This window comes from Periplaneta americana, chromosome 11 (genome assembly GCF_040183065.1).
Source record: "Periplaneta americana isolate PAMFEO1 chromosome 11, P.americana_PAMFEO1_priV1, whole genome shotgun sequence".
Taxonomy (NCBI): Eukaryota; Metazoa; Arthropoda; class Insecta; order Blattodea; family Blattidae; genus Periplaneta; species Periplaneta americana.
The window spans coordinates 12,902,217-12,929,456 of record NC_091127.1 but is presented as its reverse complement, the minus strand read 5'-3'; the positions used below and the strand labels follow the sequence as shown (position 1 = coordinate 12,929,456).

Here is a 27,240-nt window from a genome sequence, read left to right as displayed (position 1 = left end):
GCCAAGATATAGGTGGAAGGATAATATTAAAATGGATTTGAGGGAGGTGGGATATGATTGTAGAGATTGGATTAATCTTGCTCAGGAAAGAGAATGATGGCGGGCTTATGTGAGGGCGACAATGAACTTCTGGATTCCTTAAAAGCCATAATAAGTAAGTAAGTAACTAACATTATGTTTATAATCGGGAAGATCATTTTGCCTTACCCTGTATTTACCAATTTAACAACGAGTATAAACAACTGAAATGGCAAAAAAAGTTTATAATCAAGGAAATTAGTTACAAGGCTGTTTCCCTCATCAGAATATAATTCACGTTAAGACATACTGAGTTGATGAAATGAATGTTTTACTGAGATTATAAGAACACCTGTTTTCGTGGTTCTATCACAGTATCAAAGGATATGAAAAGTAAAGGGCAGTATTCAGTATTGCACAGCAACGTACATAATTATATTTACCGTTAATTTTCATTATTGTCCATCATACAATTTTCTTTCTATGTACACTTCCATAATTAATGTAGCATGTTATCTTTCTTCTTTGATTTGCTTATCGACATAATTCCATGTTGACATTTTTCCATGATCCTAAAATGGAAGCACGTTTTTAAATAAGAATAAAATGTTTCTCACATTTGCTATTATAATTATCATTATGTCCATTGCACATATAAATGCATACTTACCGACTCCAAGGGGGCTATATTTAATATAATTACATATGTACCAAACCTATACGCACATAGAATTATTCCAATTCAGAAACAACTAAGTAAACTAAGAGAACTCCAAAAGGAAATAACATTTCAATGGATACCTAGTCATTGTGGTATACCTGGAAACGAGAAAGTCGATAATATTGCAAAACAGGCAACATGTTTGCAACCAAGACCTCTTCAAGTGATATCTCTATCCAGTGCTTTTGCTTCAGTAAAGTCTCATTTTAAAAACCTATGGATCAACAATTGGCTCTCTTCTGACAAAGGAAAAATTTTACAGTCCGTACAAAAGAAACCAAATGACCTGGAAATGTACAAAACTTGCCCAGACATGTTCAAACATTTTTAACAAGAGCCAGAACAGGTCACATTGTCACACAATTGTACCTACACCGATTTCACATTTTTGATAATCCTACTTGTCTGTGGTGTAATAATCATGAAGATCTGGAACACATTCTTCTATACTGTCCATCCATAAACCACAAAAGAAGTAAATTAAAATCATCAGTACCAGATGCAGAAGACACAGCCCTGCAGTATATATTGACTACACCCCAACTCTGGCTACTAGCAACAGGCATCTATAATGAACAGCGATCAAAATACCCCTCATTTCTCGTGAAAAACAAAAACTGAATAGACTACAGTGGACTTTATGTTGTCAGCAAACAGCTGGATACATTAAAAATATTGACTGATATAAATGCAAAAATACGAGTAATTATAACATTCTGAGACAAGGAAAATCAGAAGACTCAAAAGAAATCGTAAGTAATTGTCTCTGTTTCTAAATTAATGGAAACGAACAGCTTCACATTTCAATGTCAGAACCAATAAATTCAATGCTTGATCCTTTGTGCTATCTTATCACAATAAACAGTTTCAAGTGACATTTACAAACCACTATTAAAGTAAGATGGATTCTATACTGATTTCAATTTTATACAACAGCTAATACTTTTAAAATGACGTCAAACACTTAAAAATATTACGAACTGCAATATAATAAAGTACCGGTACTATTCTGATTAATGTTCTCGAAACTTGTAAAACATTTCTAATACAGTCTAAGCTCACAGAACGAAGCAAAAATGTATCAATTTTATGTCATTTGATGTAAACTAGTAATTAATATGTTAAAAGAAGAAGTGTAATCATAGTCCATTTAAGTTAGTATCCCAGAAAACCAGCTTACAACAAACACAATCAAATTTTAAATTTACCTTTATATGAATTCCTGCTGACAGAAGATCATTACGTAAGCTATCACAGGCTTGCAGGAGTGATGTATTCTTTTTGCTCCCAAGTTTTTGCTCACTGTCATTCTAGAACAGGGGGAAACAAACGAATGGGAAAATTATTCATGCTACATAATAATTACGAGTGATGGAGATTTTCTGTAGACTTTGAACTTCTGTAAATTACCTTTGTATCAGTATGTAATTACTTAATTTCGATCCAGTTTTATGTTCAACTGTGTAAGCAAGTTTTAATCCTGGTTGAGTGTAAGAGAAGGCCTTACGGGCTTAACTCTGCCAGGTTAAATAAAGCCATTATTATTATTATTATTATTATTATTATTATACATGCAGCATAAACCATGCCTTGTGACAATTTATCAGCTAAGAATTTAGCTCACCATTATGAACTTTTATTAGCAACTATTCACAAAACTGGACTTTCATACCAGCATCATGGACATATAAGAAATGCACAGTTTTTATTTTATGAGCTTAAATTTCAATGGATTTGAGGGAGGTGGGATATGATGATAGACAATGGATTAATCTTGGTCAGGATAGAGACCAATGGCAGGCTTATGTGAGGGCGGCAATGAACCTCCGGGTTCCTTAAAAGCCAGTAAGTAAGTAAGTAAGTAAGTAAGTAAGTGAGCTTAAATTTCAAAAATGCTGGGGCATGATTTGACGATTTTATAACATGTGTTTGCTGCCATAGATGTCTAAAGGACTTTCTCATCCCAACACAGCCCCAATGCCATCCATTGTTCCTTCTATAGGAATGTGTTGAGATTTATTTTTTTTTCTTTAGTCCAATATTGACCTTATAGCTCTGAAAATGGCAATCCTGGGAAACGAGAATGCGGATGCTTTAGCAAAGAAGGGCAGCACTGCTACTTACAGACCTGTTACTAAATCTACGTATTACTCTGTGAGAAGATTTATTAAATCTACATACTTAGACTTCAACAAACAAAAGTTGATAACACAATCTCAAGGGAAAAGATTGAACTCTCTGCATCATAATCCACAGTTAATTCCCGATTTACCACGAAAATCGTCTGTAGCTGCATTTAGATTGGCAACAGGCCATGATTGTTTGGCCAAACACCTGCATAGAATTGGAATATATCAGTCCCCTAACTGCCCATTGTGCAACTCAAACCAAGAAATGGATTCGGAACACCCCAAAATCTGTGCTTCAGTGGCTGACCATGATAATATCTTTGAAAAATATTGGAGTGCAAGAGGTCAAATGACTTTATTGTCAAACGCCTGGCATTAGAAAACAACAACTTTATAGCTCTGAAACTTTCACGTATTTATGAGCAGTATCTTTACTTGACAGAAGTCATTCACAGAAACTAAGTTCTAAATTTTCTTTGCACTTTTCTTGTAGATATTTCCTTAATGTGTATCATGGATAAAGCATATTGTGCTAGCCGGGAAACAATCTCACGACCAGCAGAAGGAGGGCAAGGTTGGCCGTGGCTCGGCGCGGCAAATGAAGTTGCGCACGCATCTGCTTCCTGGGGCATGTGCTGTGGCATAGAGAGGAGAGGAGAGACGGCGACCGCAGCAGAGAGGGGGGAGTAATGCGCCTGCGACTGAGGGAAGAAATCCAGAGAATTCGAGAGGTGTCATCTTCTGGACATCCGTAGAAATTTCCAGCATCGTACTTTCCCGAAACTATGGTTTAGTTATAAATACGACACGCGAGTGAACTTGAGTTAGTTAGTTGCAGTTGTTGCTAGTTTTGGACAGCAAGGCAGTCTTGTGTAGCAGTGAAGCCAGCTTCGAGACCGGAGCTCGACTTGAGTTGTGTCCATAACTGTGGGAGCCGGAAGTCCTGAGTTTGAGTGCAGTGGACCGCAGTTGGGGGACCTGAGTTCGAAGTTCAGTGGATTGTCTCTGAAGGTCTGGGGTTCGAGATACTGTGAACTCGAGTGACTGAGCTAGAAGAACTAATCAAGGCAAACGAACTGTGAACTGAGAACTGACAGTTCTGATTTGTAAATAGTGCTTTGTGAACATTAGTTAAAATTAGCAGTACATTGTTGTTCTCAATAATCCATGTAAATTGTCATTGTCGTCTGTGGAGTGCAATAACGAATACTGTGTGGAGTGGAAATCCCATTGTTGACGGGAGTGTTTACATTCAATTATAGAAAGTGATTATTGTCGTAACAATAAAAGTTACATTCTTGTTTTGAATTAAAGTTACAATATTGTTACACAGAATAAATGTCAGGTTAGATCGGACTTCTTTCTCTCTGGACCAAATCGAATGGACAATACATGTTTGGACATTTTCGTATGGAACTTATCTACTGGACCAAATGTCTGGAAAGCAATCGTCATTGCTACAATCTTGAAGACTACCGAAGCCAAACTTAATGTGCATAGTGAAGAAAGGAGGAAACGAGCTAACTGCACTGGGAGTGGGATCGGTGATTGGTCCTGGGTTTTCTCCACCACTTGTAACACTGTTACTGAGTGCATCCATGGTTGTTCCCCAGACTACATAAAAGATCAACAAGATCTCCCAGCTAGGTCCAATGGACCCGTCAACCAACAGCAGGTGTGGTCCTCCAGATATTCTGGGGGTTGTGTGTGAATGAAGTAGCCACCAAAACGTTAAAATATGGCGTTCACTTAAATCGGCTACAACTTGCCATTTAAAATCTGTGCTTCAGTGGCTGGCCATGATAATATCTTTGAAAAATATTGGAGTGCAAGAGGTCAAATGACTTTATTGTCAAACGCCTGGCATTAGAAAACAACAACATAAAAGATTCCTTGTATATGATGCAAGGGGTTGGATGAATAAGACGTGGTTGTTGCTCAGTCTCTAGTTACTAAGGCATTTATGCCATCTCGCTATTTGAGCAGAGCTAATTTCACTTCTGCAATGAGGACTTATCTGTAATCTCCTACTATTATTGAAATAGATTTACTGAAGGAAATTGCTCTCCCAATGACTATGTAAACTCACCTGTGTACTGACATCTGTGTTCGGCGAATTCAGTGCATTGTGTCTCACTTGATTTCTGAACTGAACCACACTGTCGAGTATTTTCTCCAGCTGTGGACCATGATCCAGTTTCTGTACAGCAATTTCCTAAACATTAAAAAGAAAGCAGCTTTTAACTTCAAAGTAAATTAATATTAGGCAAGAAGGTTGCTCTGCAAATAGCAGCTTTAGTTGTGGTTTTAGAGAAAAATATTGCCAAAAAAAAAAAAAAAAAAGTCTCTCTCTCTCTCAACGGCAGGTACAGTCTTAAAAAACACATTTCAACTGTTTGCAATTATTTAAAACTTTCTTTCTAAGAATCCTTGTCAGTCCTCTATAAATCTTCACAATTTCTATGAGTAGAACCGATCTTAATTAATTTTATTAAGCAAATTATTAACTATAAATCTTCACAATTTCTATGAGTAGAACCCATCTTAATTAATTTTATTAAGCAAATTATTAACTATAAATCTTCACAATTTCTATGAGTAGAACCCATCTTAATTAATTTTATTAAGCAAATTATTAACTATAAATCTTCACAATTTCTATGAGTAGAACCCATCTTAATTAATTTTATTAAGCAAATTATTAACTATAAATCTTCACAATTTCTATGAGTAGAACCCATCTTAATTAATTTTATTAAGCAAATTATTAACTATAAATCTTCACAATTTCTATGCGTAGAACCCATCTTAATTTTATTAAGCAAATTATTAACTATAAATCTTCACAATTTCTATGAGTAGAACCCATCTTAATTAATTTTATTAAGCAAATTATTAACTATAAATCTTCACAATTTCTATGAGTAGAACCTATCTTAATTAATCTTATTTAGCAAATTATTAACACTTTATACAAATAAATTTCTATAACTTTCGATATTCATATCTATTGTTACCAAAGAACAAGACAGCAGTTTCAAAGGTTTATATACATTACGTTATGTTATGTTACATTACATACTATGAAGGTTTATTAATTAAAGTGAAAAGAATTACCTACCTTTTTGCTTGAGAATTTAGCACCAAACTTTTCTAACGACTGTCGAACAAAAGATGCCACAGCTGCCACTGCTACTGGACTTCTAACATGTTCGGAAACCTTTAAAATATAATATTACCTAATTAATCATCATCATACGTATTATTAGCTTAGGAGATTGCAAGCTTGGGGAATGTAATTGAATCGGTCGGAGCTAAAAGGAAATAAGTCAAAATATGAAGTTTTGGGTTATGCAACAATTTGAACAACTGATGTCATGCACATCGAATGGTGGAAGAAGGAACTAAGACTTTTAAATATTCTTTTGTCTTCTATAACATAAAAATATAATATTTGTGTTATTAATGGAAAATTTTTTGCTTCTCCTTAAAAGTTGTCAAAAGTGACTTAATTCCTTTTAGCTCCGACTGATTCAATTATGATTCGCCAAAGTAAAATACGTGACTTCTTTATAAGTAATAGTGATGCTACTATGAATTCAGAAAACATTCTTTGCTACGTTCATCAATGAAGTGTCATTGCTTCATTTTGCATTGTTTTATCTTTCTTACGAGAAGTTGCCATATGGAAAGTCCTACTGAGATGAGATTGAATTAAACAGAAATATAGAAAATGTAACTGTATCTATATAAATTATTCAATTAAAATTCAACAATATATGACAACGCTGATGTTGTCAATTAAGATTTATTTTCAGAAGCAATATGTGAAATATTTACGTATATTTATAACAGACAGTTTTGGAATGTATAAATTAGTTTCATATTTCATTACAAAAGAAATATTGACAAATAAAGACATACTACAGTACATAGTAGTCTATAATAGTACATATAATGTTATTCTAATGTAAGTTCTCAGTTTGAAATGGCTGTATCTTTAGTATATATTAACAGTTTGGTTCATATACATACCATTACTATTTGGAGAGATAGGTTTATTTTTTTCCAATATGCATTTCGTTGCTATGGTAATTGTGTCATGCTTATATAAACAATTGTGGTTAAGAATACAGTCAACAATAAATTTTTACAATAGTTTTGCTTCGTGCAATGCTAACATTTGCAAAGCGAAAGTGACATGAATCTGCTGGACTTGTTCTTTGAGTTCGAAACACATTTTCATATTCTAGGTATAGAACCGAAGCTGTCTTCTCAGAATTCGACACACTGTTCATTCTGCAACTTTATTAGCAATACAAACATTATATGCAGAATTTTCAAGAACTTTCTGGACTTCTTGTAAAATTAGTGCTGCTCTCACTTCGTTTTCTACTGATTTCGGTCTACTGGATCACTTTTCATTGGTAACTGCACCAGTTTTTTTTTTTCAAATCTGTTCACCAGTACAGAACACGATACATTTCTCAATCCATGTAACGTTCGAAATCTTCTCAGCACGTTAGGATATTGTCTATTGAATTCGTAATAGTACTGAAAGAGACAAATTGTTAATATGTCCAGAAGATACAGCCATTTCAAACTGGGACGTTACTTTAGAATAACCTTCTACATTAACTATAAAGAATTACATGGATACAGTGTCAATTCGGTAGTTTCCTTTTCAAACAATAATTTAACTGGCCTGCAGAATCTTACTAACATGTTGAGATTTCTGATGTAGCATTTTATTTCCAATCCTGATGAGATGAAGTATTGCAGTCATGGCTGTAGCAGTGTCGAAGTCATCTGACAGAGCTTCTGTAAGCTTTGTTTTAGCTTCAGCAAGAGACTGAAATAATAAAAATACATTTAAAAAAAATAAAGTCGTCAAATTTTATTATTATTACTATTACATTTCACATAACAAGATATTTACACACTTAAAATGTTCCAGTGTGAGTGTACTGTAGAGTTTGTGTCAATAAAAACTTTTATGCTCGACCATGCTGAAATGTAGTAATTATACACATGGTAGCAGTCCTTTGATGGACCTCATTAAAGTACACCCATTCATTAAAGTTCAGGTATTCCACCAATCAGAAAACACCATTGTAGCAATATGAAAGCGCAAGTATCGATTATTCTCGGGTATGCAATTGAAAGACAACTAGCGAAACGTCACGGAGGCTGGAAATCCAATACTGTCGCAGAAGGTTATGTTCTGTTACTATAATAATTAGCGTTAATTGTAAATAATATTCAAATAAATTCAATTTGTCATCTCGTTTTTCAATGTCTAAATCAGTTTCAAGGTTATATCAAGATTAATGTTTATTTTACTCTCTTGATTATATCAAGGTCAATTACATTTGTTTCTCGGAAAAAATTCAATACTTTCGCGTCTGCGCACATCTCACAATTTACGAGATATTGCACAAGGTCAGTTCCGCTCCCCAGTCAGATAAGAATAACATGAATACTTATGAATAATTTCAAATTAGAAATATGGTTGAGCATAAAATGTCGTACGAAACTTGCCTATAATGGTAATTAAGACGCTCGTATGAAAATTACTACCATTATAGGCTCGTTGCATAATGTACTATTTTCCACAAACTGGAAACAATTCTACTGCTCTCACTCCCTATCAGTATTTCTCTTTTTCTCTGTCACTTTAACCATTAGACATTATGTAATTTGCAATTCATTTTGAGCAAATTGCTCTATAAAGACATCATGACTGGGGCCCACATTACGGAATGCAACTGGTTCGAATCCTCAAGAGAAATAATTTTATCACGAAATTTCGGCTAGTGTATGGGACTGGTGCACACAAAGCATTGTGATGAATTTGAATAGTTACGATAGGCAGTGAAATCCAGTTAATGAAAACAGCTATAATAGTTGGGAGTATCATCGTGCTAAGCACATGACACCTCTGTTCTGGTTAGATGATCGTTCACTTCTGCTAAGGTATGTGAGCTTGAGGCCAGCAGTCTCCTGGGAGGCTATGGTCCTTCAGGGGCTGTCACACCACAGATTTTATTTTTAATATAGTTTCTGATTATACCTAAATGCATTACATACGTGCGAGGCCTGATCAAAAAGTATCCAGACTGGACTTATTAAAAAAAAAATTACAAAACATTAAGGGCCGTATTCATAGACATTCTTAGCGCAGGCTTCCGATGGATGACCAGCGAACTAACGTTTTTCGTATTTATAAACCAGTGTTAGCGATATGATACGATATGAATTATGAACATTATGAACATTACAGGCCATATTCATAGACATTCTTAGTGCAGGCTTCCGATGGATGATCAGCGAACTAACGTTTTTCGTATTTATAAACCAGTGTTAGCGATATGATACGATATGAATTATGAACATTATGAACATTACAGGCCATATTCATAGACATTCTTAGTGCAGGCTTCCGATGGATGATCAGCGAACTAACGTTTTTCGTATTCATAAACCAGTGTTAGCGATATGATACGATATGAATTATGAACATTATGAACATTACGGGCCATATTCATAGACATTCTTAATGCAGGCTTCCGATGGATGATCAGCGAACTAACGTTTTTCGTATTCATAAACCAGTGTTAGCGATATGATACGATATGAATTATGAACATTATGAACATTACAGGCCATATTCATAGACATTCTTAGCGCAGGCTTCCGATGGATGATCAGCGAACTAACGTTTTTCGTATTCATAAACCAGTGTTAGCGATATGATACGATATGAATTATGAACATTATGAACATTACGGGCCATATTCATAGACATTCTTAGCGCAGGCTTCCGATGGATGATCAGCGAACTAACGTTTTTCGTATTCATAAACCAGTGTTAGCTATATATTATATGATATGAATCCTGTACAAATAACCAGTCGATAGTCAGGGCTAGTTTAGCACGCTCGTAGCCCGGGCTAGCGAAATGTCTATGAATAGCACCCAAAGATTTCACACACTTAGCCCAGCAGGGTTTCTACTGCTCGAAATAAATATATTCTATTTAACTGCCAGGTAATAAATGAACTCATCCTTTAAAGTGAAGAAGAAGAATAAAAGAAGAAGAAGAAGAAGAAGAAAATTTATGTTATCTTTTGAAATAGCGGACAGTATGTGTTTCAGTATGACTAAGAAATACCTTATCTTTCTTTCCACAGCAGTCATGAACATTTATTAGAAATATCTCACCTGTAATAAGTATGATTCATCAATAACTCCTTGTGTAGTGTAATCATTGATATATGCTTCACAATCTGTCAAAAATGATTCAATCTTCTTTGTGATTGCTACAGCATTTTCCATAGCTGTGTCACTGTATTCCATACCTGCACAAAAACAATAATTAAAACTGATATGAAGAATATGTTTAAAGAGATACGATAGAATAAAAAGCAATTATCTTTTCTTAGCAATGAAAACTACTTACTACTCCTATAAGGTGACAGGAGACAGAAAATTCTGAATTGGTTGCAAGAAAATGATTTTAGAAAATCATTAATACTGATAGTGTTTTTCAACGACTTCGACATCTTTTCTTGTCCTTTGACGTGCAGATGACCTGTAGCAACAAGAATGTTGTTAGTCCACAGCAGAAGAATATTTTCACAGTTCGCAACAAATAGGAAGAACGGAACTTCACCGGTATGTAGCCAGTAGTTGATCCACTGTTCCGTTCCGTGGTACACACAGCTCTGGGCTTCTTCATTCTCATGATGAGGGAAAATCAAGTCTATACCTCCGGAATGGATATCAATACTGGATCCCAAGATTGCGCTGTAAGAAAAAATAAAATAAAATTAGACTGAAATGTTAATCTTAGAAATAAGGTTTTTGTTTCATTTATTACAGCATGTCCTGTATTTTCCATTAGCTCATCCACTTATCATATACAGTGCCACAAATCTCCACAAGAAAGAAAAAACATTAACACTCATTTTCTTTGGAAAACTTATTATATATCTTTCACGTGTTAAATTTTATGTTACCTTATTTACATGTTTCAGCCTGCTATTGGTCATCATCAGAACTGAACGTTGCTGGTCCTGGCGCCTTTTGTTTTGTTTCCTGTGGGGGTGTGTTTGTGTAGTGTAATGTGGAGTCAAAAAGTGTGTGTGTTCTGAAATTGAGCTGTGTGTTGAGAATTTCATTTGGATGTGTTTTTTGTGTGTTTGTATATTTCGTATTGTTCTAGTGTGTTTAGTTTCTGGCTTTTTGGTTGGATGTATAGAATTTTCATGTATGTGTTGATGTCTCTGTATGTGTGCAACCCTGCATGAACTTCTACATTGGACAGACAGGCAGATCATTTCAAACACGTTACAAAGAATACATCACGGCCATAACAAAATTACAAAACACTTCCACATATGCAGAACACATCACAAATGCTAACCACACATACAGAGACATCAACACAGACATGGAAATACTGCACATCCAACCAAAAAGCCAGAAACTAAACACACTAGAACAATATGAAATATACAAACACATAAAAACACATCCAAATGAAATGCTCAACACACAACTCAATTTCAGAACACACACACTCTTTGACACCACATTACACTACACAAACATACCCTTCACAGGAAACAAAACAAAAGGCGCCAAGACCAGCAACGATCAGTTCTGAAGATGGTCAATAGCAGGCCGAAACATGTTAACAAGGTAACATAAAATTTAATACGTGAAAGATATATTATTACGTTTTCCAAAGTGAATAGTGTTAAAAGTTGTGTAATCAAGATGTACTAATTTTGTGTTGTAAATGCCATCTTGTTTTGTGTCTAATAAGAAAAATCGTGTGTGTGTGTGTGTGTGTGTGTGTGTGTGTGAAGGGAGGTGTGTCCGAGCGCTCGTAGCTATGTGGGTGTGTGTATATATGTCTATACATATGTTGTTAACCAATGCTGAGTTCTTGGCAATGAAGTCATTAACTCTCTTGCTCTCTAATACAGGAGAGTAATATAGAAAAAAGTATAACTGTTTTAATGAAGAGATATTTTTATGTTATGGGAGTTACCTCAAAACTGGAGGACCAACCAGTAGGTTAGCGGGTCCACATGACATAGCTGGGAAGATTATCAAACAACTTCACCGACTATATCCCCTCTTCACCACGCAGGGACTCTTGTTGTTGTTGTTTTCTAATGCCAGGCGTTTGACAATAAAGTCATCTGACCTCTTGCACTCCAATATTTTTCAAAGATATTATGGCCAGCCACTGAAGCACAGATTTTGAGGTGTTCCGAATCCATTTCTTGGTTTGAGTTGCACAATGGGCAGTTAGGAGACTGATATATTCCAATTCTATGCAGGTGTTTGGCCAAACAATCATGGCCTGTTGCCAATCTAAATGCAGCTACAGACGATTTTCGTGGTAAATTGGGAATTAACTGTTGATTATGATGCAGAGAGTTCCATTTTTTCCCTTGAGATTGTGTTATCAAATTTTGTTTGTTGAAGTCTAAGTATGTAGATTTAATAAATCTTTTCAGAGTAATACGTAGATTTAGTAACAGGTCTGTAAGTAGCAGTGCTGCCCTTCTTTGCTAAAGCATCCGCATTCTCGTTTCCCAGGATTCCACAATGGGATGGTATCCATTGGAATACAATTCTTTTATTGAGTGATATTAATTGAGAGAGCATTTTAGTTATTTCTGCTGTTTGAGATGAAGGTGTGTGTTTAGAGACTATTGATAGAATAGCTGCTTTGGAGTCTGACAATATAACTGCATTCTTAAATTTATTGATGTGGCATAGAAGATTCCTGAGACTTTCACTTATTGCAATGATTTCACCATCAAAACTTGTTCCATATCCAAGAGATCTATAAAGTGAGAAGAGACAGCACGTAACACCTGCACCGGCACCTTGTTCTCTGGAGATCAAGGATCCGTCGGTGTATAAATGAAGCCAGTTTTGTGGAGGGTACCTAATATTAATTGTCTCTAAAGACAATTGTTTCATTATTTCAGTGCTTACTTCTGATTTCAGTATTTCTTCTGTTAAATTTAGATTATATTTGGTTTAATTTGTAAGTTTTCTTTTAAATTCGGGATATTGATTTTCTGTTTTAATTCTTGAACCATGGATATGAATTTTGAGTTTTCAATCTACAGAGAGGACTGTATGAATGCCAATTGTTTCCTGGTAATCTGATAAGTAAGGACACTTATGTATGCCATGGCAGGTCAGCATATTGAAATAGCATTTCCTCCATTTTTAACAGGTTGTACCACGGAAAGGTGAGGATGGGATATGAGTAAGAGAGGTTATGGAATGCACTTCATTATTTCCAACTCATGTCTATACATATTGCATAAAAGAAGTTATATTTTCTATTAACTTTGAAAATACTAGACCAGTTAAACTGTCAATAATACTAACCTTGCCATTGCTGAACACTCTATATGCCATCCTGGTCGTCCTTTTCCAGATCCCCAAGGACTTGACCACCATGGTTCTCCAGGTTTAGAAGCCTTCCATAGAGCAAAGTCCATTGCAGATTTTTTTTCTCTTATTGATGGGTCTTCTGTTGGAATGTTCGGAGACAGCTTTCCATATCGGTTAAACTTACTTGTGTCAAAATAAACTGATCCTGTACAAAGAGATATACAGTAATCAAGAAAGTTGTCAAGACAAGTTTTAATTAGTGACATACCATCACCACACACAATCTGATATTACGTAAGTTTAACAAATTCCATATGAGGTTTAAAGTCTTTTCATTAATAAATTTAAGCTGGGATATAATTTTTTTAAATCCCTAATCGAGCTCTATACAACCACAAGATAATAAATGTTATAATTCACCACCAATTTGAATCCCACAGATTTAATACCTTGTTCATTACAGAAATCAGACATCAGTTGTTTCAAGTTCTGTTATACATAATATGTTTATGATTTTGAGATGCTACAGCAATGATCAATTCATTCTTTTTTTCCTTTAATCTCCTACTAATTGGTACTTGGAATGTTACAAGTCTATATAGAACAGAAAGGATAACGTTAGTAGCAAAAGAACTAGCTAGGTATAGAATAGACTTTGTGGGAGTACAGGAGGTTAGATTAGATGGGAATAGCATATCACAAATAAGAGTGTACTTATTGTATTATAGGGAAGGAAACAATAATGACCAATAAGGAACAGGATTCTTTTTTTTTTTAAGTAGGATATTTTACGACGCTGTATCAACATCTTAGGTTATTTAGCATCTGAATGAGATGAAGGTGCAATATAAACCTAGAGGACATCGTCGACCAGGAAGACCTTTAAGAAGACTGCTAGATGGGGCCGAAACAGGTCTACAGAGGCCTAATTCGTGAAGGATGATGATGATGATGATGAGATGAAGGTGATAATGCCGGTGAAATGTGTCCAGGGTCCAACACCGAAAGTTACCTAGCATTTGCTCAAATTGGGTTGAGGGAAAACTCCGGAAAAAACCTCAACTAGGTAACTTGCCCCGACCAGGATTCGAACCCAGGTCACCTGCTTTCGCGGCCAGATGCGCTAATCGTTACTCCACAGGTGTGGACAGGATTCTTTATTAATAAAAGAATAAAATCAGCAGCAAAAAAGGTCGAATTTATCACTGACAGGTTATCATATTTAGTACTTAAGGGTAGATGGTGCGAAATCGTAGTTATAAATGCTCACGCCCCTACAGAAGAGAAAGACGACTATAAAGGACAGCTTCTATGAGGAATTAGAGCACACTTTTGATCAGTTATCTAGATACCACATGAAAACTTTATTGGGGGATTTCAATGCTAAAGTAGTACAGGAGGATATTTTTAAACTGACTATTGGAAAAGAAAGCCTACACGTAACTAGTAATGAAATGAAGTTAGGTTAGTCAACATTGCCATATCTAAAAATTTAATTGTCAAGTACAACATTCTCCCATAAGGATACACAAAATATACTTGAACTTCTCCAGATGGATTGATATACAACCAAATATAAAAATAAAAAATAAGGGTGTTTGAGAATAAGGTACTTAGGAAAATATTTGGGGCTAAGAGGAATGAAGTTACAGGAGAATGGAGAAAGTTACACAATGCAGAACTGCACACATTGTATTCTTCACCTGACATAATTAGGAACATTAAATCCAGACGTTTGAGATAGGCAGGGCATGTAGCATGTATGGGCGAATGCAGAAATGCATATAGAGTTAGTTCGGAGGGCAGAGGGAAAAAGACCTTTGGAGAGGCCGAGACATGCACTCGGGCAAAGGTTCGATTTCCGGTTAGGCTGATTACCTGTTTGGGTTTCTTCCGAGGATTTCCCCGACCATAAGACGAATGTCAGGTACTCTATGGAAATCCTCAGCCTCATATCGCCAAATACCATCTTGCTATCACCAATTCCATTGACACTAAATAATGTAGTAGTTGATACAGCGTCGTTAAATAATCAAGTAAAAAAATTATGTAATCCCTTGATGGGACTGAACAGGCCAATAGGCTTAATTATTATATTGGGTTATTTTACGACGCTGTATCAACATCTAGGTTATTTAGCGTCTGAATGAAATGAAGGTGATAATGCCGGTGAAATGAGTCCGGGGTCCAGCACCGAAAGTTGCCCAGCATTTGCTCGTATTGGGTTGAGGGAAACCCCCGGAAAAAACCTCAACCAGGTAACTTGCCCCGATCGGGATTCGAACCCAGGCCACCTGGTTTCGCGGCCAGACGCGCTGACCATTACTCCACAGGTGTGGACAATACGCTTAATCCGGATAGCTTATGAGTTATATGATATGATAAATAAAAAATTTCGTTAGAGTCCTCTGGAATGTTCGTATAATACTAGAGATACAGCCTATTTTACTTCAGATTAATAGGCTAAATAAATGAGTAAAATGGGGCCTATATTAATGTCATATAATCTCTAAACATTATAAGTGACATGCAGTAATTTTATGAAGAATTTCCAAATAATATTCCTAATTAATTTCTGAAACTATTAAGCTTAGAACTAAATGATAAAAAATGACAAATTATTTTCCAATTTCATATTAACAAGACATACCGTCTTCAGTAACATACGCCTGTCCTTTATCAATTATTTTTTGTACAAAGCTGATGACTTGTGGGACGAAATTGGTTACTTTTGTAACAACTGTCGGTGACATAATATTTAAATTAGACATGTCCTCGAAAAATTCCATTTCATAACGATCAGCAAGTAGTCTTGGATCTTGTTTACACTCAGCTGCACGAGCAATGATCTTGTCATCAATATCAGTGACACCCATCATCATGACGACATTCATATTGAAATAATTTATGAGGATCCTGCGTATGATGTCGAACTTCACGTAACAGCTGAAATAATAATAAAAAAATCAACACATTTCTGCAGCTCAACGATCTCCAAAGTCACGATTTAAAAATTAACCAATGGTGAAAAAAACAAGGAGAAATATTTGCACCATGCTAGAAGCAATGAATATTTTAATGCGGATTAATACATTATATATTAAACATCCAGGAGACAATAGGTACTAAATACATACAGATACATACCATGCATGACCAAGATGTGCTGAATCATAAACGGTAGGGCCACACATGTACCATGATAAAAAGTTTGGATTTCTTAATATTAATGGTACTTTAGAATCTGTCACACAGTTAAAAACTGATATATTCGTTTCATAACCCTTCGGTAAGATCCATTTGTCATGTTTGGCAACATTCTTCCGAGGCGAGGATGCAATATGTTGTTTCCTCAACCAAATGGACATTACACTGTTCCTTTTTAACAACCTCATACTTAAATCTGAATAAGTTATTCACATTCGACTTATATATCTACTTATTCGAATTGTAGGTTAGAATTCCTATTTCCATACTTTGAATATCTCTTTGCAACCGCGATATATTGTCCTTATGTTATTTTCCGTGAATGCTGTTTCTTTACCTTCAGTATTACTACTGTCAAAATAAATTATTTATGTAATAAGATTTAGTTTATCAACAGAATAACTTGACAGATTGTACGCGCCGCCATTATCTCAGTTACTACAGAAATTCTACTTAGCAGGTGAACCAACACTGACAAACTAATATGTTTACTGACATATTTTATATTCACCACATAATTTCTAAGTTGTTGATTATTTATTTATAGCAGTAATGTTATGATAGAGCCACGCAAATTAATCCCAGAAGCTGCTCATAAATAGGCAAATGTAGTAAAATTCGAACATTACTTTTATTTGCATTGATTGGATATTCTGTAGTCCGCACATATGTTGGAAGTAAACAAACGTGTGTTGGATGAATGGTCACAGTCTATGCGTGTATGATAAACTGCTCTAGTTACATCACAAGAAAATACAAATTTGACTTTCGTGAAAGTGGTCCATCATCAGGTAGTCGTGATTTTTCTTATATTCTTCTACATGTGTACTCTTTCTTTGATTTTGGTTGTGTTAGTGGTTATTAAGGTTGTAACAGTTGCAATACTTCTAATATTTAACCTGGAAGGTGTTCTGCTCTTCGTTTAAAGTAAAAAGGTGTGCGAATCATTGTTATGATATGGATATTTTAACATATTTTATGTTATCTGGCACTGTTTTTTAAATATATATGAAACACTTCTCCATTGAGAGAATTTGAAAATAACACTATAAATTTGAATGTGGGTATATATATATATTTGTATAATATGCATATTATGTATCATTTCTCCACCTTCATTTTCTCTGTAGGTCTATATATACAACTATTTTTCCAGGCGTCTAGCATTTCTTAAAATTCAATTTACCGGTACCGTGCTTTTTTTTTCAATTGCTGGCACAATGAATTTATGCATAATTTTCAATCACATTACATTCCTGTCTACGTTACATAATCGCATTCTTATATTCTTCCTCTCAAATCTAGTCTTATGCCAACTAGATGTGAAAGCAAGTATGCCCTTGAAGCACCATTCTGCTGGTTTCTTTGTAGCCATTTTCTTACTTCGACTATGACATTCTCGTCATTGTATTGCTTTCCGTGAATTGCATCTTTCAGAGAACCAGGAGATGAAAGTCAGGCCGTGCAAGATCTGAGCTGTAGGGTGGATGAGGAACAACAGCCCACTGAAGTTTATTGATTTTCTCTCGAGCATGCACGTTTGTGTGTGGCATCGTGTTGTCATAGCGAAGGAGAAATTTGTTCACCTTTTCGTGCAGACAAAAATGCCGGAATTGTCTTTTCAACATCCTAAGACTGTTGACATAGACTTTTGAGTTGATCATTTCATCACAAGCCATTTCGTCAATCAGAATCTATCCTTTGGAGTTTCAGAATACTGTAGCCATGATCTTACAAGTTGAGGTTACCATCTTGAACTTTTTCTCCAGAAGAGAATCTTATTTGTGTAATGCCATTCCATGGATGGAATTTTTTTCTTAGACTCGAAGTGATGAATCCGTGTTTCATCCCCCATAACAATGTTGGATAAGAAATCGTCACCATCAGCTTCGTAATGACTAAGCAGCACTCAACAGATGATTTTTCTTTGTTCTCTTTGGTTCTAAGGCTTTGAGGTCTATGGCATATTAAGTGTTACTAGCGACGTTCATATTTTAGGATCACAAGTGAGCAGTGTTGTCAGATTAATCTAAGCTTAATGTTTATTTGTTGTTCTATGATTTGGATCCTGGCTCAACATACAGTATAAGTGAGATAGATTGCTTATTGAACGGCTGTAGGTTGGCGTACATAAGTTAATTAAGTATTTTTGGAAATATGGTAAATTATTGGGTATTATGTATTAAATTATTTCAACAATGATAGATTTATTTGAATTTTCAGATCCTGCTGCAATATGATGAAATATGAAGGAGAAAATGCCCACCTCGCAGATGAAAGTCCATGTGCTGGCATAAGAGCAGATTTAAAAATGTGTCTTCTGGAAAGTGATTGCGTAAAAAAGGTATTTTGAAAGTTAATAGTCACAAAATGCATTTTATGGTGGACAGAGCGACTCTGGGCTGTATTTCTTTTTTAAGTGCTTAACTTCCCCCTCAACTTTCTCATTATACCATTACTGTATTGTCACCATATTTTATTGATTCTGAATAGTATCACTAGTTTCAAAAACCACTAATTTATTAATCACTGGGACAAATCGTTGTCTGCAAGCATGAAAAAAATTACTTACTACTAGAAATGTATGCAAAGCCTTTTTTTTTTTTTTCGAACAGAATCGTGTTTGTACGGTATCAAAATTCTCAAGTGTGAATAAAAGAAAATTCACAATATTTTGTTAATTACCCATGTAATATATATAATTCTGTCTTGACTACGGACTGATTAACTAACCGACTATTGAATCATTTGCAATAGACTACATCACTACAGCATTGGATACTAAACTGCCGTAGTATTTTTCAATTTATAATGTAAAATTTGGATGCTACTTAAGTTGACCCTATTCATGACATTTATACTGCCAGCAGTGCTTTTTAACAGCAAAAAAATAAAACACCTCTGCTCTCCTAATTTGAAAATACTCCAGTACAGAAAAGTGATACGAAAACGAGAGAGAGATATTAGACTTGCCGCACAGTAAAAAAATTAATCACTTTCGTGTGCAGTACATGAAATTAACATTCATAACATCGAGCAAGAAAGCTCAGTGATAAAACACTGGACTTGCATTCGGAAGATCCTGTATTCAAATCCCAGGGTGGTTCATGTGATCGGTTTTTAATGGTTTCTTCTATCATAAAAAATAATTAGGAATCTGGTCATTTAAAAAAGTAAATACTATATTGGTCCCAATTTCCGCTACAAATCTACAAGATACGAGAGGAATCCAGGAAATAACGACCGTTCGCGCATACCCGCCACACAGCTGACTCCCCTTCCTTGTTTGAAGGTCAACTGGCTTCCTTAACATGTGTTCTCATAATGTTGTGAGTACTGGTTGCAACAAGTCGCCATTGTGCATTTTGTGTTACTTCAAAATGAACGACGTGATTGATAATCCCGCCGACTGTGAGGTGAGGAGTGTGATTCGATTTTTGAATGCCCGACATTTGAAACCTGCAGAAATTTACCGGCAATTGAAAGAAGTGTATGGTGATACTGTAATGAATGAAAGAAATGTGAGAAAATGGTGCGAGTTTCATCGTGGACATTTGTTCGCCCATTGTTGAACATTTCGCACCATTTTCTCACATTTATTTCATTCATTACAGTATCACCATACACTTCTTTCAATTGCTGGTAAATTTCTGCAGGTTTCAAATATCGGGCATTCAAAAATCGAATCACACTCCTCACCTCACAGTCGGCGGGATTATCAATCACGTCGTTCATTTTGAAGTAACACAAAATGCACAATGGCGACTTGTTGCAACCAGTACTCACAATATTATGAGAACACATGTTAAGGAAGCCAGTTGACCTTCAAACAAGGAAGGGTATGCGCGAACGGTCGTTATTTCCTGGATCCCCCTCGTAATGTTTTGTAAGACAACCACTATGACTCACCATTAGCTGAATAGCTACAGCGTCGGCTTTCCATATTGGTAATCAGGGTTCGAATCCTGGTGGGTCCATATGGAATTTGTGGTAGACAAAGATGGTGGTAGGTTTTGTGGAATACTGCCGTTTCCTCTACCTGCATTCTATCTCTGCGCCATTAATCATCATCTTCATGCTGTGCTGTGTAATTTGCCTCTCATGGTGCTCCAAGGGCAACGCCTATAGTGGCAAAAAGAACTACAGTTTCAGTGTCGCTCACAGATGTGAATCCTTGGGTGAATGACAAAGTCAAGTCGTGCTATTGGATAAAAAAATATCCCTACTGATTGAAAACACTATAGTCGATATATCTGCAGACCTGTCCACCATTTACAGAGTTTAGGAAATACCACTGAGTAGCCTATATAAAAAATTTCGCATTTTCCACATAACATATTTAATCTTTAGTGAACAACAAGAAATGCTAATGCATCAAAGAACATGTTAGTTGCCCTTCCGCAATAATAATCATCCTCATCTTTTCATTATTGGAGATACAGTTCAATTTGATCGTCACCCTTTGTCATAGTCAACAGAGTTTATAAAAATATAGTACTGTATGTATTTCATATTTACACTTCCTGAATGTTCTTTTCATTATATAAATTGTCTATTTCATGTTGAACTCCTATTTTAAAAGATGTTAATGTTTTCTCATTATTCATTAGGACAAGAAAACTCCTCGAGAATGCCTACAGACTTTCGATGCTTCTGTTCCTAACGAGTGTTATGCATTGCGGACAACATTTTTTGAGTGCAAGAGATCCCTGGTAAGAAATTCCTACTACTTACTGACAGAAGTTGAAATGCCTTTACTTTTTACAGTGGTATTATGTAAATATCTGGACTTTTCTTTGTTGATTTCAGTTAGACAATAGGACACGATTTCGTGGGAGGAAAGGCTACTGATGTCGAATTTATTCGTTTCATTTAAGAGTCATAATATAAACATTTTGTAAATAAAGTATCCATGTTCAACATGTACATCAAGGGAATTTGTCTAATATGTTTTAAACTTTGGACATAAAGTTCCATATTCAGTATGCAGCAATACATTAATTATTGCATACTGTAATCTACAATGTAGGCACAATTTTGAATATTTGAATAATAAATGTGATTGTTATTAAATTAATCTTTGGTTGTACCTGTTTTCATTTCACACCTTGTTCCTGTCCTTAATTCTAATTCTAGACCCTTAACTTAACTTTCTTGAATTTTATATGCTATGTTAAGATGATATAAGATATCCCATCTTGGGCTATACGCACAATTTTGTGCACATCAAAACATAATGATTGTACCTTTTTGTAATAGGATAGTTACCAAAGACATTTTATTGAAATTAATGATACAGTAAAACCCACCGATCAATAAATGGAACGAATTAAACTGCCATTTATATTTGGTTATTTTTCACCTCGGAGTGCAATTAACTGCTGGCTTTTATGTAAAGAGAGTGGGGTTCGATCCCTGAAAAATTATACAAGAAGCTGCAGTGCAAATTCTTTTAGAATAGTTTGGTTTCCTTGCCTTCGTTATTGCACAATTGCTACACACTTTTCACAATAGTCTGAATGTGAATTAAAGATATATCTTTGTAATTTCTTATGCAGCCGAATATTTAGCATTTCTACTTCGTTTTAGAAACACTTTTTGAAGTTTTCCTTTTTTAGAGGTTAGATACATTAATAATACTGGACATTTCATTGAAGCTGTTCAGACTAAGATCATATCAGTTGCTATTGGTCTGGAAACGTTTCAGAAAGCAAATTACTATATAATATTCAGACAAAAGCCACCTCCTCAAATAGTTACCCTCTGAGAGTGTTACTAGTACCTATCTGTTTCTTTTGTAAGAAACATTTCCATATCTTATGATCCCGAATTGTGGAAGATGTCAATACTGTACAGTCATTCCAGAGATGTTATGGTAGACTTGGATAGAAATTGAGCACAGACTGGGTAATGTACAGTTTACTTACTTACTTACAAATGGCTTTTGTCCGCAGAGTTAGCTCGTGGTAGCGTGTCTGCCTCCAGACTAGCTGGTTCAGGTTCGAATCTTGGCAGGATCAGAAATTTTCTTGTAAAATTTCTACCTCAGGACTAGGAGAGATCTAATCACTAGATTGTGCACCAATATGCCTGGGTTAAATCCCAAATCTCTCCGCAGTGCATATGAAAGGAAGGCATATGTCACTGTTGATAGTGATTCGTCTGTCGGGTCCACATCTGTAGAGTAACGGTCAGCGCGTCTGGCCGCAAAACAGGTGGCCCGGGTTCGATTCTCGGTCGGGGCAAGTTTCCTGGTTGAGGTTTTTTCCGGGGTTTTCCCTCAACCCAATATGAGCAAATGCTGGATAACTTTCGGTGCTGGACCCTGGACTCATTTCACCGGCATTATCACCTTCATCTCATTCAGACGCTAAATAACCTAAGATGTTGATAAAGCATCGTAAAATAACCTACTACTACTACTAATTCGTCTGTCGGATGGGAACGTTAAGCCTGACGCTATTAAACAGGAGTAGGCTACATGCCGGCACTGGGTTTCCCCCTTGTCTCTTCCTCACCTTCATCTTCATCCCCATCCATTCCCTACACTACACTTAACATACACTCGCCCTAGTACACGACATAACTTTTCACAGATACACATCACGCATAATATGGCCCGCCGAAGTGGTGTGCAATGTGAAAATGGGTCACAGTCCTGCCATCTATCCGCAGTATGTGGAACCTGAATCACGCAAAGTGAAGTGGGTAGGCATTAGACATACAAATGGACTTTGGACAACCTGAAGGTTCATTGCCGCCCTCACATAAGCCCGCCATTGGTCCCTATCCTGAGCAAGATTAATCCAGTCCCTACCATCATATCCCACCTTCCAAATCTATTTTAATATTATCCTCCCATCTATGCCTTGACCTCCCCAAAAGTCTTTTTTTCTTAGGTCTTCCAACTAACACTCTATATGCATTCCTGGATTCACCCATATATGCTACATGCCCTGCCCATCTCAAATGTCTGATATCGATGTTCCCAATTATTTTTTTTAGTTGGTTATTTAATGACGCTGTATCAACTAGTACGTTATTTAGCATCGATAAATTGGTGATAGCGAGATGATGCCGAGGATTCGCCATAAATTACCTTGCATTCACATTGCGGTTGGAGAAAACCTCGGAAAAAACCCAAGCAGGTAATCAGCCCAAGCGGAGATCGAACTCGCGCCCGAATGCAACTTCAGACCGACAGGCAAGCACCTTAACCGACTGAGCCACGCCGGTGGCTTTCCTAATTATGTCAGGTGAAGAATACAATGCATGCAGTTCTGTGTTGTGTAACTTTCTCCATTCCCCTGTAACTTCATCCCTCTTAGCCCCAAATATTTTCCTAAGCATCTTATTCTCAAACACCCTTAACCTCTGTACCTCTCTCAAAGTGAGCGACCAAGTTTCACAACCATACAGAACAACTAGCAATATGCCAGAAAAAAGTAATGGCTTGCTTGAATATTATAAGGTCCAGATACAAGACACTGCACATGGTCAGAGACCCTGAGCACAGATACACAAGCAGGGTGTCGATCTCCTCACAAAGGTCTGGATCTAAAACCCAGAAAACAAATTTTATCATGTAAATGATCTCCACAAGTCAGGCCATTACTTTTTTCTGGTACTGTGCACATCAAAGAAAGAGCACACGTATTTCATTAATTTTTATTTTTACTAAAACTTGGTTTACTGTAACTTTAACATTTCTCAAAAAAGTTTTCTTACCTATATTGCATGCTTTATGAGGATGTTACATTAGGACATTCAGATATTCGTATTTAATCTCTCGAAGAATTCACATCATCTGTCTGGTTCAATTGTCTCATTTCCTACGATGCTATACTTCCCCTTCCTCCATGGTTTATATGTGAATTTTTGGAGACACTATTCTCAACTATGAACCGATTTTTCATTAATGTCTTTCGCAATTTTTGTTTTGGTGTCATGTGCTGTTGTCACTCCTGTTTTAATGATCACAGCAACTAGGATTGACATATCTCACTTGAACTGGAAAACAAAATGAAAGAGAATATTTAAATAATAATAATAACAAAAAATAATAAAAATATAATATATAATAACAAAAATGATAAAACATAATAATAATAATAATATAATAATAATAATAATAATAATAATAATAATAATCTCCCTCTCCCATCACCACTTCAGCCACAGCTTCTATGAAAAGTATTGAGTTTTATTTCTGCACAATATTCGTTTATATTTCGGTTTTATATTGTAATTTCTTTATGGTGTCTTCCTTTTTTCTTTTCACCTCTTTATTAATACCGGTAGAGTAACGTGATCGTGCAGCATAAGCGGATTCCTAATCTCCATACGATGGCGGTAAGGTTAGCACACTCCAGAAGGAATGCTGACAATAACGGAACAAACAACACGGGCGCTAGAAAAAAAGGCGAGGGGTGATAAAAGGAGAAACCAAGAGTCAGGAAGTGATAGGGAAGGAAATAGTGTAAAGAATAAGGGTGCAAGTGCAAGTGGAAATCTAGTATGTGAAAATGAAAGCGTGGGGGGGGGAAAAATAAAAGAGGAATAGAAGAAGAAATAAATAGAAAGAAAGACAAAGACAGAAATAAGGCAGAGACGAACAGTAATGAAAGGTCAGAACTTGCGACAGTTGAGGATTTAGCAGAGATATTTGACATGTGTAGAAAAAAAAATTGGGGATGTGTTCAAAAAGTGCAAGTAAAGTGAAACTGGAAAAGATCGAGAAGTATAGGGGAGAGAGAAAGTGTATAAGCAGATGTGTAGAATAAAATATAGGTATTTATAGGAAGTGAGAATAGTGACAATGGATTAGGTGTAAGCAGAATAGTGAGAAAGTGAAAGTGAGCGCAATTAGGAATGAGTGATAATAGTGAGAAAGTGTTTAGAGAAATGAACAAGTGACAGCATAAAATTAGTACTAACATTTGAATGTTGGAACAGTAAATGAATAAAAGGTCAAAGAATAAATAGGACAAATAATTCAATATGATAATTTATAGAGAAAAATTGAAATTGAGATTTTAGTGAATAGTAGGTAGAGGAAAAGGGGGGTGTGAAAGTAGTATACAACATTAGATATATTATGATTAAAGAACAATTAGAGAATAGCAAATGAAATGTAGGAGAAATACTGAAGGGGAGATTGACCAAATAACAAAAAAGGTACGTAGTGTAATTGGGAGTATTTGTGTAGACATGTACTGCAAATAATGTGTTATTGTAATAATATGTTAATGGTGGCACCGAATACAGAAATGTGAGGTTCACCATTACATGTAAAGAAGTGCTGTGAAGAAATATAGATCATATCACATCAATACCGGTAGTTATATTCCACAACAATAATATGAATAAGATTACAAAATATTACTGTACAACTTATTTTACATAATATTCACACTTCGCAAGAAAAATGAGAGGTCTATGCAATATTTTCTGCTAATAGCTTGTTAGTAAAATTAATTACCAGGACTACACAACAAGAGAGGAGAACAGAAACTATTATAAGAACAAAATTAACATTATTCATCTATGGGGGCTGATGAATGAAATTTTGGCCATTTTCAGCCAAAAATCGCATTTTCGTTTTCTTGTAAAAAATGAATCTGCAATCTCTTATTTATATGTTGAGCAAGTTTCAATGCTCTACAGCGCTCGAAAGCTTAAAAATTACGCAATATACAAATGGCTGCACCCTTGAACTTCAAATCCCATGCACATTTTACAAGCTGTTTTCTCTCACTTTTTTTTTCAGCACATTTCGTCAGGTTCGAAGTGTAAAGACTCTTACAATTTTGATGCTAGGAATATGAAACTTTTACTGAACGTTTCATATGCTGTGGTTAACAAAATAGCGCATGGGCTTTTATGATTAAATGAATACTTTTTGAAATAAAAAATGAAATATTTATAGTGGCAATGGAAAATTTCTATTTTTAGGTATGCAGTGGTTATAAAACTTTTTTCTCCTTTTTTATAGTAGATATATAGAAATACTGATGCGTGATGATTTTCTAAATATGCCAATGGTCTTCTCCTCCCCCCCCCCCAAAAAAAAATTCAAACATTTTACTCAAAAATTGAGAGAGACATTTAATTTTGAAATATGCAAATTTTTCAAAATATTTTTGTTAACTCAGAAACTGACTCACAGAAATGAAACTTCACCACATCATTATCTGTGATTATGTGTACAAAAAATCAAGAACGTAGCTTGAGAAATGTAGAAAATAAAAATTTCACCCCTCACCTCCCTTAACGATTTTTAAGGCTTTTAAGGTCACTGTGATCACTGATTAGATTTAGTTTTTTGGGTATTAAAGTTACAGGACACAGTGGAATACCCAAAAATCTAATTTTGATTATTCATTTAAGTTCAACCATGACAACCAAAATTATTTGTAAATATATCGTAGAAGCCTGAACGGCCCACATTCTTCTCCTTCCTCTTTCACTGCCATCCTGAAAGATATCCGGCCTATGGATAAAGCAGCCACAATAGTGTTCATTTCCTAAAATTAAAGTTATGCAAGGGAAGGATCTGAACTTTTCTATCGTCATTTCTCCATTCTATATGGCGAGACTCTTTTGCCTTCTCATTCATTACACACATTTGCAGGTTTCCAAACTATTTCTTCAAGATCCATGAATGGTAATTAATTTATTTTTGGAATACTAATATTTCGTATGAATAAAAAGTCTTATTGTACATTCAAC

General features: G+C 35.5%; 2 protein-coding genes across 5 annotated transcripts; one reads left to right on the top strand and one right to left on the bottom strand.

Moving 5' to 3' along the window:
* Positions 1-211: 211 nt before the first annotated feature.
* On the bottom strand, positions 212-20,644 carry CysRS-m (cysteine--tRNA ligase-like protein, mitochondrial). 2 transcript variants are annotated; one of them, XM_069839013.1, is made up of 11 exons: positions 20,419-20,644; positions 15,953-16,248; positions 13,297-13,507; positions 10,544-10,677; positions 10,331-10,462; positions 10,093-10,229; positions 7,592-7,720; positions 5,990-6,088; positions 4,958-5,083; positions 1,948-2,049; positions 212-590 (listed from the first exon to the last, which is right to left on the bottom strand). In XM_069839013.1, exons 2-11 carry the CDS (start codon positions 16,194-16,196, stop codon positions 531-533), a joined length of 1,374 nt encoding a protein of 457 aa, XP_069695114.1. In that variant the 5' UTR covers positions 16,197-16,248; positions 20,419-20,644; the 3' UTR covers positions 212-530. The 2 variants fall into 2 exon arrangements, with proteins under 2 accessions (XP_069695114.1, XP_069695113.1); XM_069839012.1 differs by lacking the exon at positions 20,419-20,644 and adding an exon at positions 16,450-16,985.
* Positions 17,129-21,586, top strand: LOC138708816 (cytochrome c oxidase assembly factor 5). Of its 3 annotated transcripts, none has more exons than XM_069839014.1 (4): positions 17,129-17,300; positions 18,733-18,853; positions 21,120-21,221; positions 21,319-21,586. In XM_069839014.1, exons 2-4 carry the CDS (start codon positions 18,746-18,748, stop codon positions 21,358-21,360), a joined length of 252 nt encoding a protein of 83 aa, XP_069695115.1. In that variant the 5' UTR covers positions 17,129-17,300; positions 18,733-18,745; the 3' UTR covers positions 21,361-21,586. The 3 variants fall into 3 exon arrangements, with proteins under 3 accessions (XP_069695115.1, XP_069695118.1, XP_069695117.1); XM_069839017.1 differs by having other exon boundaries at positions 17,129-17,303; XM_069839016.1 differs by lacking the exon at positions 17,129-17,300 and adding an exon at positions 17,310-17,444.
* Positions 21,587-27,240: the final 5,654 nt, after the last annotated feature.